Source organism: Peromyscus eremicus, chromosome 5, assembly GCF_949786415.1.
Source record: "Peromyscus eremicus chromosome 5, PerEre_H2_v1, whole genome shotgun sequence".
Classification (NCBI taxonomy): domain Eukaryota; kingdom Metazoa; phylum Chordata; class Mammalia; order Rodentia; family Cricetidae; genus Peromyscus; species Peromyscus eremicus.
This window is the reverse complement of record NC_081420.1, coordinates 120,906,554-120,924,210: the sequence shown is the minus strand read 5'-3', so window position 1 is coordinate 120,924,210 and position 17,657 is coordinate 120,906,554. Positions and strand designations below refer to the sequence as shown.

At 45.3% G+C, this 17,657-nt stretch overlaps 1 protein-coding gene across 1 annotated transcript in view; it reads right to left on the bottom strand.

The window, feature by feature from the left end:
* The window catches only part of Frem3 (FRAS1 related extracellular matrix 3), a 60,782-nt gene that overhangs the window by 8,441 nt on the left and 34,684 nt on the right, over nucleotides 1–17,657 (bottom strand). The window contains 3 exon segments of the mRNA XM_059262643.1: nucleotides 5,538–5,789; nucleotides 12,659–12,784; nucleotides 12,983–13,213. Coding sequence (XP_059118626.1) covers nucleotides 5,538–5,789; nucleotides 12,659–12,784; nucleotides 12,983–13,213 — 609 coding nt within the window.

Here is a 17,657-nt window from a genome sequence, read left to right as displayed (position 1 = left end):
CTAAGGTCTCTCAGACCACAAGAGAGGGGGCTGGGATTGAAGTCTATTATGATGATGATGTTGTTGTTGATGATGATGAATTGTGCCCATTTCTCACTCTGGTTCTTGTTTTCTTAACATAATCAGGAACTCTAGTGTTGAGATCATGTGGAACCTGCTGTAACTCCCTAACGCAACGACATTTTATCATGTGTGCTTCTTGGTTTTAGCACCAGTTGCTAACATGTCCATTTTGTCCCACTGAAGTGAGTCACCCCTGCTCTGTGTGGGCTGTTGTTTGCACAGAGTATCTTTTTCTCCCCTTCATTTTCAGCCTATGTGAGTACTTGTCTACAACGAGTTACGTGCAGATGGTACATATGGCTCTTTTCTGAGTCCCTTCAGTCACTTTTATTTTATGAATTTAATCCATTTGCATTTGAATGTGACAGCTAATAGGGAGGAATATTACCTGTGTGTGTGTGTGTGTGTGTGTGTGTGTGTGTGTGCATGCGTGCGCGCGCATGGGTGCACATGCATGCACCCACACACGTGTGGAGTTCTGCCAGCTTAAGACCACAAACGCAGGAGGCAGGCCCTTGGTGCGGCCCTGCAGGCCCAGACTCCCTGCCAGTTAACTGTTTCCTCTTCTGCCCAGTTCTGTTGTCCTTCTTTTCTTCTCTAATGCCGTTTTTTTATGTTCCATTGAGGCACCGGCTTTTTGGTATTGATATTATAATGGCTCTTCTTGGCTGTTGGCTTGACTGCATCTGGAATCAACTGAAGTAAGGCTCTGGGCAGCCTGTGAGGGATTTTCCTGACTGGACTTTCAGAAGCAGGAAGACCTCCTCTAAATGTGGACGGCACCGTCTGACGGCGGCCTAGAGAAAAGGACTTGGCTTTGCTTGCTTTCCTCGCTCTCACAGCAAGGTCATCTGTTCTGCTGCAGCTGCGTTCCTTAGCTGACATCCAGCTTCTTCAGGATTCCAACGTGGACTGCAGAGTATTTTGAGTATCCAATTTGATGATGTTTTGCTATTGTCTGTCTATCATTTGTTATTTCTTCTTTTACTTTGGCTTGTGATATACTTAATAAACCCATTCATACACAACTGGGAATATGGCTATCATAGACCATCCTCTGGACTGCACAAAACATACCCCTCCTTTCCCCAGCCCTCCCTCAAGGCTGAAGGAACATCACAGAAGGGAGGCAAACAGAGTGTAGGAGGGCTGGAGAAAAGGCTTAGGCATCAGGCTGCTTTTCCTGAGGATATGAGTTCAATTCCCAGCACTCTGTGGGTGGCTCAGAACTGTCTGTAACTCCAATTCCAGGGGCTCCAATGCCCTCTACTGGCTTCTGAGGATGCCAGATATTCACGCGATGCCCAGACAAACATGCAGGCAAGACACCCATATACATTAAAAAAAAAAAGAAAAAAAGAAAAGAATGGAGGCGCTGGAGGATGGGGAGGGGTGGTGTGAAGTGCTGTCTTCTGAACTTGACATGACCATTACATTTGTGGTCTTTATAACATCTGTGGTTACCTGCACATGGTGAGGTGGGTGTCATTTTTCCTTAGGGATGTAGTCGCTTAACTCCAGTAAATAACCCCACACTCACGCAATCCCTAAACTCAGCAGAAGTAGGAGTGTTATTCAGGGGGGTTGGGGGGATGAATGTGGACAAAGTACCTTACATAGTGCATGGAATTGTCAGAGAGTGAATTTAAAAATTAAAAAGAACAAAATAAAATACGATTTATTAACCCAGTAGTGGGTATATACCTGAGGAAAATGAAGTCTTGGAATTAAATTAGCATCATTCTGTTGTCTGAGTGGCATCCGTGGCTTATGGATGCAACTTTATTATTTCCAACATGAACAAGAGTTAGAGAGAGGAGGCTAGCCCAAGTGCATCACCAGAGTGTGCAGAGGCTGAGTGGAGAGAGGAGGCTAGCCCAAGTGCTTCACCAGAGTGCGCAGAGGCTGAGTGGAGAGAGGAGGCTAGCCCAAGTGCTTCACCAGAGTGCGCAGAGGCTGAGTGGAGAGAGGAGGCTAGCCCAGGTGCTTCACCAGAATGCGCAGAGGCTGAGTGGAGAGAGGAGGCTAGCCCAAGTGCATCACCAGAGTGTGCAGAGGCTGAGTGGAGAGAGGAGGCTAGCCCAAGTGCTTCACCAGAGTGCACAGAGGCTGAGTGGAGAGAGGAGGCTAGCCCAGGTGCTTCACCAGAGTGCGCAGAGGCTGAGTGGAGAGAGGAGGCTAGCCCAGGTGCTTCACCAGAGTGTGCAGAGGCTGAGTGGAGAGAGGAGGCTAGCCCAGGTGCTTCACCAGAGTGCGCAGAGGCTGAGTGGAGAGAGGAGGCTAGCCCAAGTGCATCACCAGAGTGTGCAGAGGCTGAGTGGAGAGAGGAGGCTAGCCCAAGTGCTTCACCAGAGTGCACAGAGGCTGAGTGGAGAGAGGAGGCTAGCCCAGGTGCTTCACCAGAGTGCGCAGAGGCTGAGTGGAGAGAGGAGGCTAGCCCAGGTGCTTCACCAGAGTGCGCAGAGGCTGAGTGGAGAGAGGAGGCTAGCCCAGGTGCTTCACCAGAGTGCGCAGAGGCTGAGTGGAGAGAGGAGGCTAGCCCAGGTGAGGAGGCTAACGACAGCCTGTTCTTCCCTTTCTCCGTCTTTCATGTGCAGCTAAGAAACGCTGCCGTTTCAGTCTCCTCGAATTTAACTCCAGACACCGAGGCACACTTAATTTGCCACTTTACAAGCTAGCCAAAACATTTGCCTTTGTCTTTGTGTCCTGCTGTGAGGGTTTCTTGGTTTCCTAAAGAGTCCAGAACATGTGGGGTGCGTTCTGGGGCTGGCTACTTTCTTTGACTCCTGGTTCTTATCACGAGAAGCACTTTCCGTTTCTCCACAGAAGCTCACTCTGCCTGTGAGAAGGCCGCCAGAACGCATCAGCCGCTTGTACGTCAGAGCTTTGTTCGTTTACTAAGTAGCACGTCACGTACATCTCTATCTTAACGTTCGCTGGTAGAGAGCTGGGTTCCTTGTTCAGGTGCTGATGCTAAGTCAGCATGTCACATACGATGTGACAATGAGGATCAGGGCGTATTACACAAGCTTGCTGAGTAGTGTCTCCAGAGCTCATCTTCTGCATCTACTTCTGTCTGTGTGCATGTATGAACATGTCCTTCAAGAGGTGTGCTTGCAGAGCTGCTGCACCATGGAATCATGGGCATAGATTTGCAAACGGAAAGGATGCCGTCCTTTTTGTGGGGCCTACTGAGCAACAGTGACTGGTGGTACCTAATATGAAGGTAGCGTCTTATTACCAAAATACTAGCCAGCACTTCCACCACTGCGTATAGGGAACTCGCAAAGAAGAAGCCATTGCTCTGTAGAGGCTTGGCTATTTGTTGTTGGTGGGAAAAGACCCCAGAATCATCCACTGATATGTCATAGCATGCACAAAATAGACAGAATCCCCACCTCCACACACCTTAAATGAAAATAGGGTATCAGTGATATTTCTATCCCCAAAACGATTTTGTTTCAGTAAACTACATTATCATGATTAATCTTCCCAGAAAGTACTTCTGGATGTGTCTTAGGCTTAACAGAAAATGTAACAAAAATTCAGATTTCCATAAAGAAGAATACTGGAAATTTATACACTGTGTTTTTTTTTTTTTTTTTTTTTTTTTTTTGAGACAGGGTTTCTCTGTGTACCTCTGGCTGTTCTGGAACTCGCTCTGTAGACCAGGCTGGGCTCGAGCTCACAGAGATCCCCCTGCCTCCGCCTGTGTGAGTGCTGGGATCAAAGGCGTGCCCCACCGCCGTCTGTTTCATACACATTCTTTTAGGAAAACCAATCCCTACCTTGTCTGTAATGGAGGTACTGTTGCAGGATACATTCAGAAGAGAACAGAGACCTCAGGTACTATTCTTGTTCTTAGCTCTTGATACTTTAGAAAACGTGTTCTGAAATAAACTTAGTCCTTCAATTTTTTTTTTTGAATGTCACAGAACTAGTGTTATGTGTCTCTGAGGTGTGGTGTAAAACTAGCCCATTGTACATCTCTGAGATGTGACGGACGGGCTGAGGATCTGGGAGCACCAAGCCACTGGAGAGCAAACACTAGCAATCTCACTCATTTGCTCCCTTTCTGTGGCGGTTTTAGAGACAAAAGTTTGAACAGAATGTTGTTGTGTGTGATCAGTTTGCATGCTGTCCTGGAGAGCACGTACCCTGTCCCATCTCCACTCTGGGTGTGTTTGCATCTTGTCCCAGCTCTCAGTTTAATGGGAACTCCATGCCATGTACAGGAAACAGTCATATTAGTTCTGTGGTACTGGCCAGCTTAATCCTGCTCAGATCTGGGCACAGACGCCCTGCTTCTCAGGTCTCCACCGAGGCCTGTCTGATGGATGGAGTGACCTGATATGAGAGTGGTCATGTAATACTAGCCTCCATGTACAGAATCCAACTCTTGAGTTTACTAACATTTTTTCTTAAACGAGACAGTGGTGACACCGAGCTCGCTACATCTTATCACATGGGGGAAGAGGTGGTCGGTGCTGAGGAATGAGGAACCCCTTCATCTTTGGCTGAGTCTCAGTTGGGCTCCTCAGAGATCAGGAGCCCTAGGAAGGGGACCAGATGCATGCACACAGAGTTCTCAAGTCCCCCTATATCATTTTAAGACTCTTTATGCTATTGGGGACATAAATGTTTGATTAGGGATTTTTTTTTTTTTTTTTTTTTTTGGTTTTTCGAGACAGGGTTTCTCTGTGTAGCTTTGCGCCTTTCCTGGGACTCACTTGGTAGCCCAGGCTGGCCTCGAACTCACAGAGATCCACCTGGCTCTGCCTCCCGAGTGCTGGGATTAAAGGCGTGCGCCACCACTGCCCGGCTGATTAGGGATCTTTTAAGCCTTACACGACTCCTTTGGCTTGCTGTTTTTTTTTTTTTTTTTTTGGTTTTTTGAGACAGGGTTTCTCAGTGTAGTTTTGGTGCCTGTCCTGGATCTCACTCTGTAGACCAGGCTGGCCTCGAACTCACAGAGATCCGCCTGACTCTGCCTCCCGAGTGCTGGGATTAAAGGCGTGTACCACCACCGCCCAGCGGCTGTGCTGTTTTTTTTTTTCTTTTTCGAATAAAGTCATACACAAAGTCTTAATCTTCCTGCACTCCATTTTGTCCTTGGTGTTGGTGGAAAAACTGTGGAAAGCTACGGCACAGCTTTAGCGGGGAGCAGAGCATGAAGGTAACGGGCTGCCGTAGTGGCTCAGCTGAGGGTGCCTGCCCATCATGCACAAAGCTCTGGGTTCCAACCCCAGCACATCCAACAGGCATGGTGTCTTACATCCCTAGTCCTAGCACTCGGGACGTAGAGATAGGAGGATCCGAAGTTCAACGCCATCTTTGGCAATACAGTGAATTTGAGGCCAGCCTGGGCTACACGTGAGCTACACGTGACCTATATAGAAATCATATAATTTACCTTACAACTGCAAGAGCAAAGTAGAAGCTGAGTCATTGCTTAGATCAGAAAGAGAACTTACCATCCTCTCTGTTAGCCAGGATTGTTACTCTGGAGGTGGGGAATTTAGCTCCCAGCTGCCCTCCCACTGGCCGGCTCAATGCAATGCTGAAGGACTCCTCTTCTTCATAGAGGGAGTCATTGATGTTCAGGACCTGGCAGGTCTTCTCCGTCTCACCCTTCTCGAAGTGGAGCTTGCTGGTGTTGTCTTCTGGTCGTGAGACGTAATCTGACCAAGATAACTCCACGGCAGGAATCGTGCCAGTGGCAGAACCTGCAGGCATGTGAAGAAACACAGGAACGGTGAGAAGATGCAGAATTCCTAATGGGAGTTTCTTCCTGGTTCATCAGACTATTTGTAAATAACAGCCATCGGAATGACGTACTTACTTCTTCCATTCACAAATATTAATATTGCGGTTGGAAGGCTTTCAGCACAGTCTATTTTGACATGGTGCAGATTTACTGGTCTTTAAGTAGGTGTCAGACCCCAAGGACATTCCACCCTCCACCCCCTAATAAAAGGGCAAGCCCACTGACTGGGTCCGGAATTGAGTCTAGGCCCAGCTCAACCTGGACAATAGAAAGATTTCTGGCAGTTGGATAAAAGCCAGCGTTCCTCAGGAACTTATGAAAGTAGTTCCCATCTGCCAAAAGGAGTCATTCCCCTCACCTTTGGCTCCATTGACAGACACTGTGACTGCATTTCAAAGCCCATGCTGGCATCCCAGCTCCCTTGGTCCCTACTTGAAGTGCTTGCTGTATATTTCACAGTCCACGCTAGCTTGCCCAGGCTCCCCTCTTCGTAGATACCCTTTGTTTTCTTTATAGCAGCAAGGCTTCCCCATCCTGCTGTTATCACTATTCTCTTACTCTCTCTGTATCTCTTGCTCGTCTCCTCTTTCTCTCAGACAGCCCTGGCCATGTCCATTCTGTTTCTCTTTCTCTCTGCTCTGGAGTCTTCCAGATGTCTCTGGATATTTTTTCTCCTTTTTGCACAATAAAAACCTTTCCCTTGACCTTACCATGGAGTGGTCATATATACTACAGCTGGATGAGCCTTGATCTTACATGAAGAGATGGGAAAATGGAGAGGCAGAGAAATGAGAACCAGGAAGTCCATAGTCTGACAACTGCATAGATTTTTTCCTACCTTCCCATGCCATAGTGATACAGCATTTACACAATCTTTCATTCACACTCTGATTAGAGCTCCCTGCACACCACCACCTTTGTGCACCACCATCATATGGCCATGAGATTACCTGTCAGTTTACAAACAGTGCAGGATTGATCAGGGGATTTTAGCTTGGATTCAATTCACCTTACATAGGTATATTTTTAGATTTTTTTTTAACTTTTTAAATTGTGTGTATATATGTGTGTGTATAGATATGGGCAGAAAGGAGCTTAACCAGGAAGGACTATAGGAGGATTTCTGGTGGTTAGATAAAAGCCAGTGTTCTTCAGGAGAAACTGGTTACCATCTACCAAAAGGAGTCATTTCCCTCACCTAGGGCAGAAGGGAAATGTGGCTATCCGTGGCACCATCAATATGCCAAAGCAGATTCTGACCCCAGGCTCCCCCAGCAGCACAAGTACCTGTTACAAATGTCAATGTCTGTGCTGCCATGCTATCACCCCAGCCCTTCTCATACACCCCCCCAACTTCCCTACAGTTCATGGGTTCCTCCCCCGAGCCACTCATTCTCCTTATAACCCTGCTATCCTCACTATGTTTTCTCTGTGCTCCGACTCCGCCTCTCTCACTATCTTTCCTCCATTCTCTATCCCCTCCTCTTTTCCCCTCTCAAAGACAGCCCTGGCCATGTCCTGTCTGCTGGCCATGTTCAGTCTACTTTCTTTCTCTGCCCTGGACTCTTCCAGATGCCTCTGGCTGTTTTCTCTCCCATATCTGCAATTAAAACAAACAAACAAAAGCAAAAACAAAAACAAAACCCCACAACTTTCCCCTTACCATACCATGAAGTGGCCATGTCGTTAGTTTATACATCTGGTGCAGAAACCCAGAGGATGCATGAATGGATCCCTTACTGAGCCGAGCTTCTGACTGGACTCTCCTAAGGTATGGGTCATTTGTTTCTGCTGGCTTCTGCCACCTATCACATTTGACTCCAAATTTTAGAGTCTGTCTCTTCAGCCACTTCTTCCCTCTACCTGCTCTCTCCTGGTACTTAAGTAAATGTCATTTAGGAGCTGTCCACTTTGTCTCTGTCAGCTCCTGGAACCTACTGCTGCTATAACACCCACACTGGTGCATCCAGCAACTTCTCTCACCCTATTGGGCACCCATCACATGGAAAGGGATGCCTTTCTGTGATTTGGGACATCTCTCTCTGATTGTGTAAACTTTCTATATCCCAGGATTTGTAAGTTCAGGGATTTTTATATGATGACTTTTGTTCTGGAATTTAAAAAAATGAGTACAAAATCATGAACAATGTTTAAGGAAAATAGGACTTAAAAACAGCGTATGTTTGATGATTAAGGTGTACTCAGGTTAACAGAAACTGACAGAGATGTATGTCTAGCCATTTATATCTTTTCTAACTGTGTTCAACACCAGGCTTCCAGAAATTTTTAGCATATGTTTAATGAATAAAGTAGATTTGATGAATAAGGTTTATAAATTCCTAAGGTCTATTCAGGCTGGCAAAAACTAACTTGGAGATGTATGTCTAGCCTCCTTGTCTTTGCTAAACTTTTCTAAGCTTTCTCTTTTTTTTTTTTTTTTTTTTTTGTTTTTGTTTTTCGAGACAGGGTTTCTCTGTGTAGCTTTGCGCCTCTCCTGGCACTCACTTGGTAGCCCAGGCTGGCCTTGAACTCACAGAGATCCGCCTGGCTCTGCCTCCCAAGTGCTGGGATTAAAGGCGTGCGCCACCACCGCCCGGCAACTTTTCTAAGCTTTAGTTCTTTGAGGTAAACTGAGTCATACAAAAACCTGTGATATTCTATAAAAGCACACTGTTAAAGAATCAGAAAAATAAGGTTCCCAGTCTGTCTACAGACTGTGTTTATAGTTTAAAGTTTTATTTTGATACAAAGCATCTTAAACCTTCTATTCAAATTTTTAAGACTCAAATTTAACAAGGATAAATTTGTAAAATCCTAATCTTATAAGAGCTACTAACTTGTTGTAACTGTTAAAGATAATTAAGACATACAAGTTAGTAGTCCGTCACCTTGTACATTATTAAATTCTTTAATGTGCTCAGAACTATGTTTGTAGTCATGTAAGCACAAATGTAATTCATTTACAGGGACAAGATTTAGCCTTTTGTATATGTTGTCAAGGTTAAGCCTGAAGCAAGTAACTAGAAATAAGTAGTTTGTTTAAAATCAGGTATACTTACTAGGTAAGATTATGGTCCTTAAACCCCTCAGAGAGTTCTGCTGAATATGGTGTTTAATGAAAAAGGCTTCCCCCATAGACAAAATACCAGGTTTTGGTAGCAGCAGCTGAGGCTATCTCCAAAGACGGGCAGCAGTGGACTCCATCCAGAGCTTGCTTCAAGGGTGATAAACACCTTCAGTGATGTGGCTGGATACAAGACTCACTCAAAAAAAAATTCCAAAGGGGCCAAGAAAGAAATCAGGGAAACTACACCTTCACAATAGCCACAAATAATATAAAATACCTTGAGGTAACTCTAACCAAGCAGTGAAAGACCTATATGACAAGAACTTCCAGTCTTTGAAGAAGGAAATTGAAGGAGATATTGGAAGATGGAAAGATCTCCCATGCTCATGGATGGGTAGGATCAACATAGTAAAAATGGCAATCTTACTAAAAGCAATCTACAGATTCAATGCAATCCCAATCAAAATTCCATCACAATTCTTACAGACCTTGAAAGAACAATACTCAACTTCATATGGAAAAACAAAAAACCTAGGGTAGCCAAAACAATCCTGTACAATAAAGGAACTTCTGGAGGCATCACCATCCCCGATTCCAAGCTGTACTACAGAGCAATAGTAATAAAAACTGCATGATATTGGCATAAAAACAGATAGGTGGACCAATGGAATTAAATCAAAGACTCCAAAGTAAATTCACACACTTATGAACATCTAATTTTTGATAAAGAAGCCAGAAATAAACAATAGAAAAAAGAAAACATCTTGAACAAATGGTGCTGGTCTAACTGGATGCTGGCATGTAAAAGATTGCAAATAGATTCATATCTATCATTCTGTTCAAAACTCAAGTCTAAATGGATCAGACCTCAACATAAAACCAGATACACTGAACCTGATAGAAGAGAAAGTGGGGAATAGCCTTGAAGAAATTGGCACAGGAGACCATTTCCTGGACAGGACACCAATAGCACAGGCACTAAGACCAACAATAAACAGGACCTCCTGAAACTGAAAAGCTTCTGTAAGGCAATGGACACTGTCAATAAGACAAAATGGCAGCCTAGAGAATGGGAAAAGATCTTCACCAACTCCACATCTGACAGAGCACTATTATCCAAAATATGTAAAGAACTCAAGAAACAAACAAAACAATCAAATTAAAAAATGGGACACAAATCTAAACAGAGAATTCTCAATAGGAATCTCAAATGGCTGAGAAAAAAAATGTTTAACATCCTTAGCCATCAGGGGAATGCAAATCAAAACAACACTGAGATAACATCTCACACCTGTCACAATGGCTGAGATCAAAAACACAGTGGAGAGGATGTGGAGCAAGGGGAACACTCCTCCACTCCTGATGGGAGTGCAAACTTGTACAGCTATTTTGGAACTCAATATGGCAGTTTCTCAGAAAATAGGGACTTGATCTACCTCAAGACCTAGTCATACCACTCCTGGGCATATACCCAAAGGATGCTCCATCCTACCACAAGGACACTTGCTTAACTATGTTCATAGCCACTTTATTCATAACAGCCAGAAACTGGAAAGGATCTAAATGTCCCTCAACCAAAGAATGGATTTTTTAAAAATGTGGTACATTTACCCAATGGAGTATTATTTGGCTTTTTTAAAAAAATGACATCATGAAATTTGCAGGCAAATGGATGGAACTAGAAAAGATCATCCTCATTTCTTCCCGACACGTACTTCAACATCTCAGAGGATGAAAGTTCAAGGTGGGCATTTAAACGTTTTCAAAAGCTTAAAAGGAAGGCGTGACAATCGTCAGTGAGTTGTCAGTCAGCATGGCCTGCAGGCACAGTTGAGGTTGAACGAGGGTGGACACAGCTTACCCGTAACCCACAAGTACTGACTGCGGCTACGGTAGGTGAAGGAGGCTTGTGTTGGGGTGTGGTGAGACCCTCAGGGTTGCTTCGTCAGGTTTCTTTTTGCCCCACACTGTCTACCTGTGATGTCTGATCTTGATTGTCGACTTACTGGATTTAGAATCACTGTGGAAACAGCTCTTGGCGTGCCTGTGACAGATTAGAATAGGCTATTGAAGTGGGAAGATGCACAGTACATGTGGGTGGCACATCCTGTGGGCTGCGTCCTGAACTATGTAAGAAGGAGAAAAGGAAGTGAGCATCAACCTTCTCTTCTCCTGCTTCCTGATGGCAGATGAAGTGTGACCAGCTGCGTCATGCTCCTGCCTCTGCGCCTTCCCCATCACCCTGGAGCTGTGAGCCCAGACAAACTCCTCCTTCCTTGAGTTGTTTTTGTCCATATTCTGTCACACAGTGAGGAAAGGAACAACGCACGCATGTTTCATGGGAGGAGTGTGCCTCATCGCTACTTTCAGAACACGACGTGAAGGTTTTATAATAAAACAAGGCATGAAGATGGTTTTTATTTTTTGTAGAGGACAGAGTTGGAAGAATTGAGTCTCCATGATTAGTGCATCCGCAGACAGGGGCAGATTTGGAGACAGGCTGTATGACTGGGCAGTGCTGAACCACATAACCGGAATACTGTGGCTGGGGAGACCGCTAAGAGAGCTTGCTGCACAGGCGTGAGGACCTGAGTTCAAGGACAAAGTCCTCAGTATAACCATGCATGCCTACAATCTCACCACTGTGGAGACAGACAGGAACTCCACGGGGCTGGCTGGCCTAGCTCCCTTCAACAGTGAACATGGTGGCAAGTGAAAGGGCAGGGTACTTGACATCATTGTTTGGCCTCCTCGTGTCCATGGGAGCATCTTGTCACTCACACACATGTGCACTACTCCCCCATAAGTAAATAAATAACCCCCAACTCCCAGAACACTGACTCCGTATCTGTAGCAGTGAACGCAGCTAGCTCTGCAATCAGGAGGAATGGCGAGGGATTGGCCCAGAACTCTCAGCTTCCATACTTCTTATCCCCTTTTCTCATTTAGGAACAACCAGAGAAACCCAAATATGCTCTCTTAGCCAACCACATAGGACCCTAGATTTCTTTCCCCCACTTCCCCACACCACCAGCCTTGAGTTAGGCCACACCTGACGCCTTCCCCTGACTGGCCACTGCTAAGTTTTCCTGTTCTTCTGCCTGCCTTTGGGTCTCTGCCAAACGCACGAGGCAGACTCCCTTGCTCTAGCCAGAACTGAACAAACAGCCTTTTCTTAATCCCATTTGGGTGGTTTTCATTTATTTCCTCATTTTTTTGTTTGTCTGTTGCACAATTCTAATCAGTCAGAGAGCATGCAGCTAGGGGTAAGATGCAAGAGAGTTCAGTCAGGAAGAATGGGGGCATATCTCGTGGTGTGAGGACAGTAGAGCTCCAGGTCGGAGGCTACTTACTGTTGTAAGATGAAAGGGAGAGACAGAGTGACTTAGACTGTTGACAGTGCTGCTTGGAAGCCGGGCACACCCTTAGAGTAGGAACACTTTGCGTATAGTTCCTGTCAACTCAGAGAAACTGTTTCACCCGAGGGTCTCACTGGACTCCCACAAACGATGAGAGCAGGCGTCCTTTTTCCAATGTTGAGGACATTTATCTCTGCTTGACGGAGAACAGCTAGCTGGGGGTACTCAGGGCACCTAAGCAGAGTCAGCCAAGGAGAGAAACCACAACCCCTGGGTGATGGCTGAGCCGGTGTCCAATACCCTGAGCTCTGTTTCTCCCACATCTGCAGCACTCCCAGCATCACTACAACCCCATGCTAATAGCCCTAATCCCACGTGCAAATGCCCCACGGAGTCTTAGACCTGGACGTGTGGAGCAGATGACCGTAAGCTCCTGGCTTGTGTCTCCAGATCGTCTGACAGGAACCAGAAGCTCCCCAACAGCCTCTGCTAGTTTGTATTCTGCCTCTGGAATGTAAACTGTTGATTCTAGAAAAGATGGAAGAAGGTGTTTCAGCAGGATCTAAACTTGGTCCCTGGTATTTTAACAGACCTGTGCAGAGGTGTGCAGTCATTGGCCCCTATGTTTTCAATATGATTAACTGTGTCAAGTATGAGAATGGTGTGAAGTATTTATTACTAGGCGAAAAGCAGGGGAATTGGGTTGTTAAATTGTATGTGACATACCATCTCCAGGATCCACAATTTCAACTATTGCCGTCTCTGGAAACTCCAGTGCAGCCATGCCAGGTTCTGATAGGATGATTTGGAAAGATTCTGAGGCCTCATACTTAATGTCGGGGATAAGTCCCACCTTCCACGTGGCTGTAGACTGGCCGGGGCTGAAGCAGACCTGTTTAGGAGCTGTTCCTCTGAAATCTTCACGTTCTTTTGCGGTCTCCTCTTCGGTTTCAATGCCTGAACAAAGGTCAGGAAACTCGATGTAAGTCCGAAGGAATATTTTCCCTTCAAAGTGGTTTATATTGTTGACAAAAATAGATAACATGGTTATTGCTTCCTTTTAATGTTCCCAAAAGATATTTGTGAACATTGTTCCTGGCTAAAAGAGAAAGCAGAAGTGAACTGAGTTGAGAGGAAAGCAGGAAGGAAGGGTGGGGGGTAGCTCGGTGGTAGAGCAACTGTAAGTATGTGCCAGGCCTTGGGTTCCTCTGCAAAAAGACAATGTGCTGTCCAAAAGCACCAAGGAGGAATGAAAGGGGAACAGCCACTAGTGGATTTATTTTAGCATATATTAACCTATGACCTCTTATTGATCAAATGCTGGGAATTTGAAGATGAGTGAGAAGCAGTTCCAGCCCCTAGCGAGCTCACTGTTTACACAGAACACATTAGAACATGAGCTCCAGGGAGGCTTGGGTTGCTATTCATTAATGAGTGCAATTGTGCTTGGTACATAAGAAGTCCTCAATAAATATCACCGAGAGAATGTATTATGAAAATTTCTATTTCGGCAGGCTGACTTCCAGCTCTCTCAGTAGTTGAGTCTGAGTTTCAACTTCTCACCCTCTTGCCTCTCTCGCCCAAGTTCTGGGATTAAGGCATGGATCACCACACCTGGTTTTATTTGGTGCTGTGGATCCAGGCCAGAGCTTTCCACATGCTAGACAGTTACCTTACCAGCTGAGCACCATCCTCCCACCCCCAGCCTGTTTAGTGACTTTTGATTATGAGAGAATTCTTAGTAGCTTTCTGTTATGGAATATTAGTTTAAGATGTGTTATATTAGTTAATGCTGTGGGATATTTGTTTAATGATGCAAAGATGTATTGCATTCTTTCACATTGTGTTTGTTTAACTCTGTGAAGCGGTGTTACTTTGCCTGTCTAAAACACCTGATTGGTCTAATAAAGTGCTGAACAGCCAATAGCTAGACAGGAGAGGGATAGGCGGGGCTGGCAGGTAGAGAGAATAAAGAAAAAGGGAGGATCGAGAAGAAGGAGGAGGAGAGGAGAATGCCAGGGGCCAGCCACCCAGCCACACAGCCAGCCATGGAGTAAGAAGGAAAGAAAGGTATATAGAATAGAGAAAGGTAAAAGCCCAGAGGCAAAAGGTAGACAGGATAATTTAAGTTAAGAAAAGCTGGCTAGAAATAAGCCAGGCTAAGGCTGGGCATTCACAAGTAAGGATAAGTCTTTATTTGAGAGCTGGGTGGTAGGATCCAAAAGAGTAAAAAAACAAAACAACAACAACAACAACAAAACCAACTACAGTTTTCCAGATAATAGATCTATGATAGTGAAAATGGAGAGGTGGGGACTGAGTGGAGTTTTGTCAGGAAGTAGAAGTTAGTGACTTATGGAAGACACTCATCCACAGCAATCAAAACAACTCAGGAATATGTAAAATAGCCAGTGTCAGTCAGACACAGCCGTGAAGACTCGCTGAGACTGAATAAAGTCTCTTTTTCTGTGACGTGTCAAGCATGTTTCTTTGTTTGATTCTGTATGTCAGGGTGGGGTGTGTGGGAAAGGAGAGAAGGCAGAAACAAAGGTCCTGAGGTAGAAAGGTTCACTAATGTTTGGGGGAAGCCCCATGTTATTTTATTTATTTATTTAATTTTTTATTTTATGTGCATTGGTGTTTTGTCTGTGTGAGGGTGTCAGATCCCCTGGAACTGTAGTTACAGACAGTTGTGAGATGCCATGTGGGTGCTAGGACTTGAACCTGTGTCCCCTAGAAGAGTACCCAGTGCTCTTAAGTGTTGAGCCATCTCTCCAGCCCCTTTATTTAATTTTCTTTGAGGCAGGGTTTCTCTCCACAGCCCTGGCTGTCTTGGAACTCACTATGTAGATCAAGCTGGCCTCAAACTCAAGAGATCCGTCTGCTTTTGCCTCCCAAGTCTGGGATTAAAGGTGTGCCCCACCACATCCAGCTAATTTTTTTCAATAAAAATAATAAAATTGTACATTCAATTAAAAATTTTGAATCTGTAATTGTTTGGGTGTGTGAAATCAACTGTAATAATATAATCCTTGTAAATGATACCAGGTCTGGAGAAAAATTGAGATTAATAGCTGCTCGTATAATTCTGCTGCCTCCTTGTCAAATTGTCTGAAACGTCGTGGATGATGACCCTCGGCTGTAAAGCATGGACATCGTTTCTTGGGTAGGAGAGCTGGTTTTGTCTTGTAAGCCTGTGAAGGAAAGGCTGAACTCAGGGGTGTGGCTCAGGGACTAGAGCGTCTGCAGAGAAGCCTGAGGAACTGTGTCCAGGCCCACCGCACCCAGGGACAAGCCAGACACCACGAGCATCTGTCACCCTAGTCCTGGGGGGGGGGGGAGCTGATGACGAGTGGATCCCTGGAACTTGCTGCTCAGCCCATCTAGCAGAATTGATAAGGTCCAGGTTGGGTGAGGAGATTCTCTCAAAAGATAAAGTGCAGATTGATAGAGGAAGATACCTGATGTCAAGCTCTGGCCTCCACATGCGTGTGCACCCTTGCACACTCATGTGTGACCCATACGTAAGCATAACACACACACACACACACACACACACACACACACACACACACACACACAGAGCTGCATTCATACAATTTGGAAGCCGAGAGTGACTGTCAGATATTTAGAAGCACACCCTTGGCCACGTGTTGGAAGTAAAGACTGCAAGGAGGTGAGTGATCTCCTCAGTGGAGGCTTGGAAGGAGAAGGTGCCACTGTTACAGAAATAAAGCTGGAATGTGGCTCCTTGCTCAGTACTTATGGAGGGTATCAGTATTCTGTCGCAGGGAATAAGGTGCAGCCACCACTACCCTCAAGGAGTTTTCCATGTATGGGGACATATACAGATGAACAGATGATTTCAACCCTGATAGAGTCATGGAGTAACAATAGTGGTCATCATTTGAGTATCATTCTGAATTACTGTCATGTATCAGCTATCAAGGCATTATGAGGTGGACAATCCATGTATGAGGAAGCCTGTGTTCTATGTAATACTCTGGAAGGCCAGAGCTGGAACAGGAAACCGGGCTTCCTGCTACCTGTGCTCTGCTGGTAGCCCTGGTCTGGGATGGTCGTGGGAGTCAGGGGGACTTCCTGGAGCAGTGGAGTGAGCCATGTTAGAGGCTCTCTTCAAGCAACAAGAGGCGGCTTTCACAGTCACGTTGCTAGGGTCCCTGTGAGAGTGGAGCGAGCTATCTGCTGCAGAGGACAGACTGTGACACATGGGCCTCTCAGTGAGCTGGAGGATGGCAAGGGTGCAAGTGGGGGAGGGGCTGGCCCAGGTGCAAGGCCTCCTGAGCATCTCAGTCACACACAGCCAAGCGCTCCTCACAGCCGCTACTCTAAAGGCGGAATACGGAAATTCTTCCTGACACACTAATTCAAACTCACAAGGAGGCCTTGGACTACAAATTGCAGAAGCCGAGTCCTAGAAGAGAAAGGAGGCATATTTCAGTTGAAGTTCCTGGCAGCAATCCCAGCCACGCATCGAGGAAAGGACCTGAGGCGTGGGCTGAGGCTTCAGCTGACCTAAGAGAAAAGCCTGTTCCCGGAGCCTCCTGTAAAGCACACCTTTCTTTGACTAACGTTTCCTGTGCCATGTTTCCTTCCTGAATCCCCTTCACTGATTTTGATATGGTAGTGGAATTCTGCTTGTCCGCGAAGCTCCTTATGTTCATTCGTAAAATGAACATCAGCAGCAAAAGAGGCTGGGTGTAGCACTTTAATCCCAGTGCTTGGAGGCAGAGACAAACTCTGTGTGAGTTTGATGCCAGCCTGGTATACAGAGTAAGTTCCAGGACAGCTGGGGCTACACAGTGAGACCCTGTCTCAAAACCGCCCAGAAGTTAACATATTCTCGTTTGCCTCCTCAAGAGATCATAAAGGTAAAGGCAAAATGACTTCTGAAGGTTCTGGTAGCTAACAGTGCTGTCCAAATGTAGTGGGTTGTTAGAACAATTATTATTAATTATTAAAGATAGTAATTGGATCCTTTATGCAGACCCTGCCTATGTCTTTACTCCAAAAAGCTATGTTTTGCTGGTAGGTGTTTGTATAGCATAGAAAACTTGACACTATGCATGTCCTTAAGCAAGTTATAACCTCAGAGCTGGATTAAAACAATTACATATAATCAAGTAGTTCAATTTAAAACAGCAATTAATTAGAAAATAATCCTTGAGAAGAATAGCTAGAACTAAGCATGGCAATGAATTCTACACTCAAAGGCAATTTTAAAAGAAGTTCATTGTGGCTTTATTTCTAATAGCCGGAAACTGGAAACAACCTAGATGTCCTTCAACCGAAGAATGGATAAAGAAAATGTGGTACATTTACACAATGGAGTATTAAAAAACAAAGGACATCATGAAATTTGCAGACAAATGGACAGAAC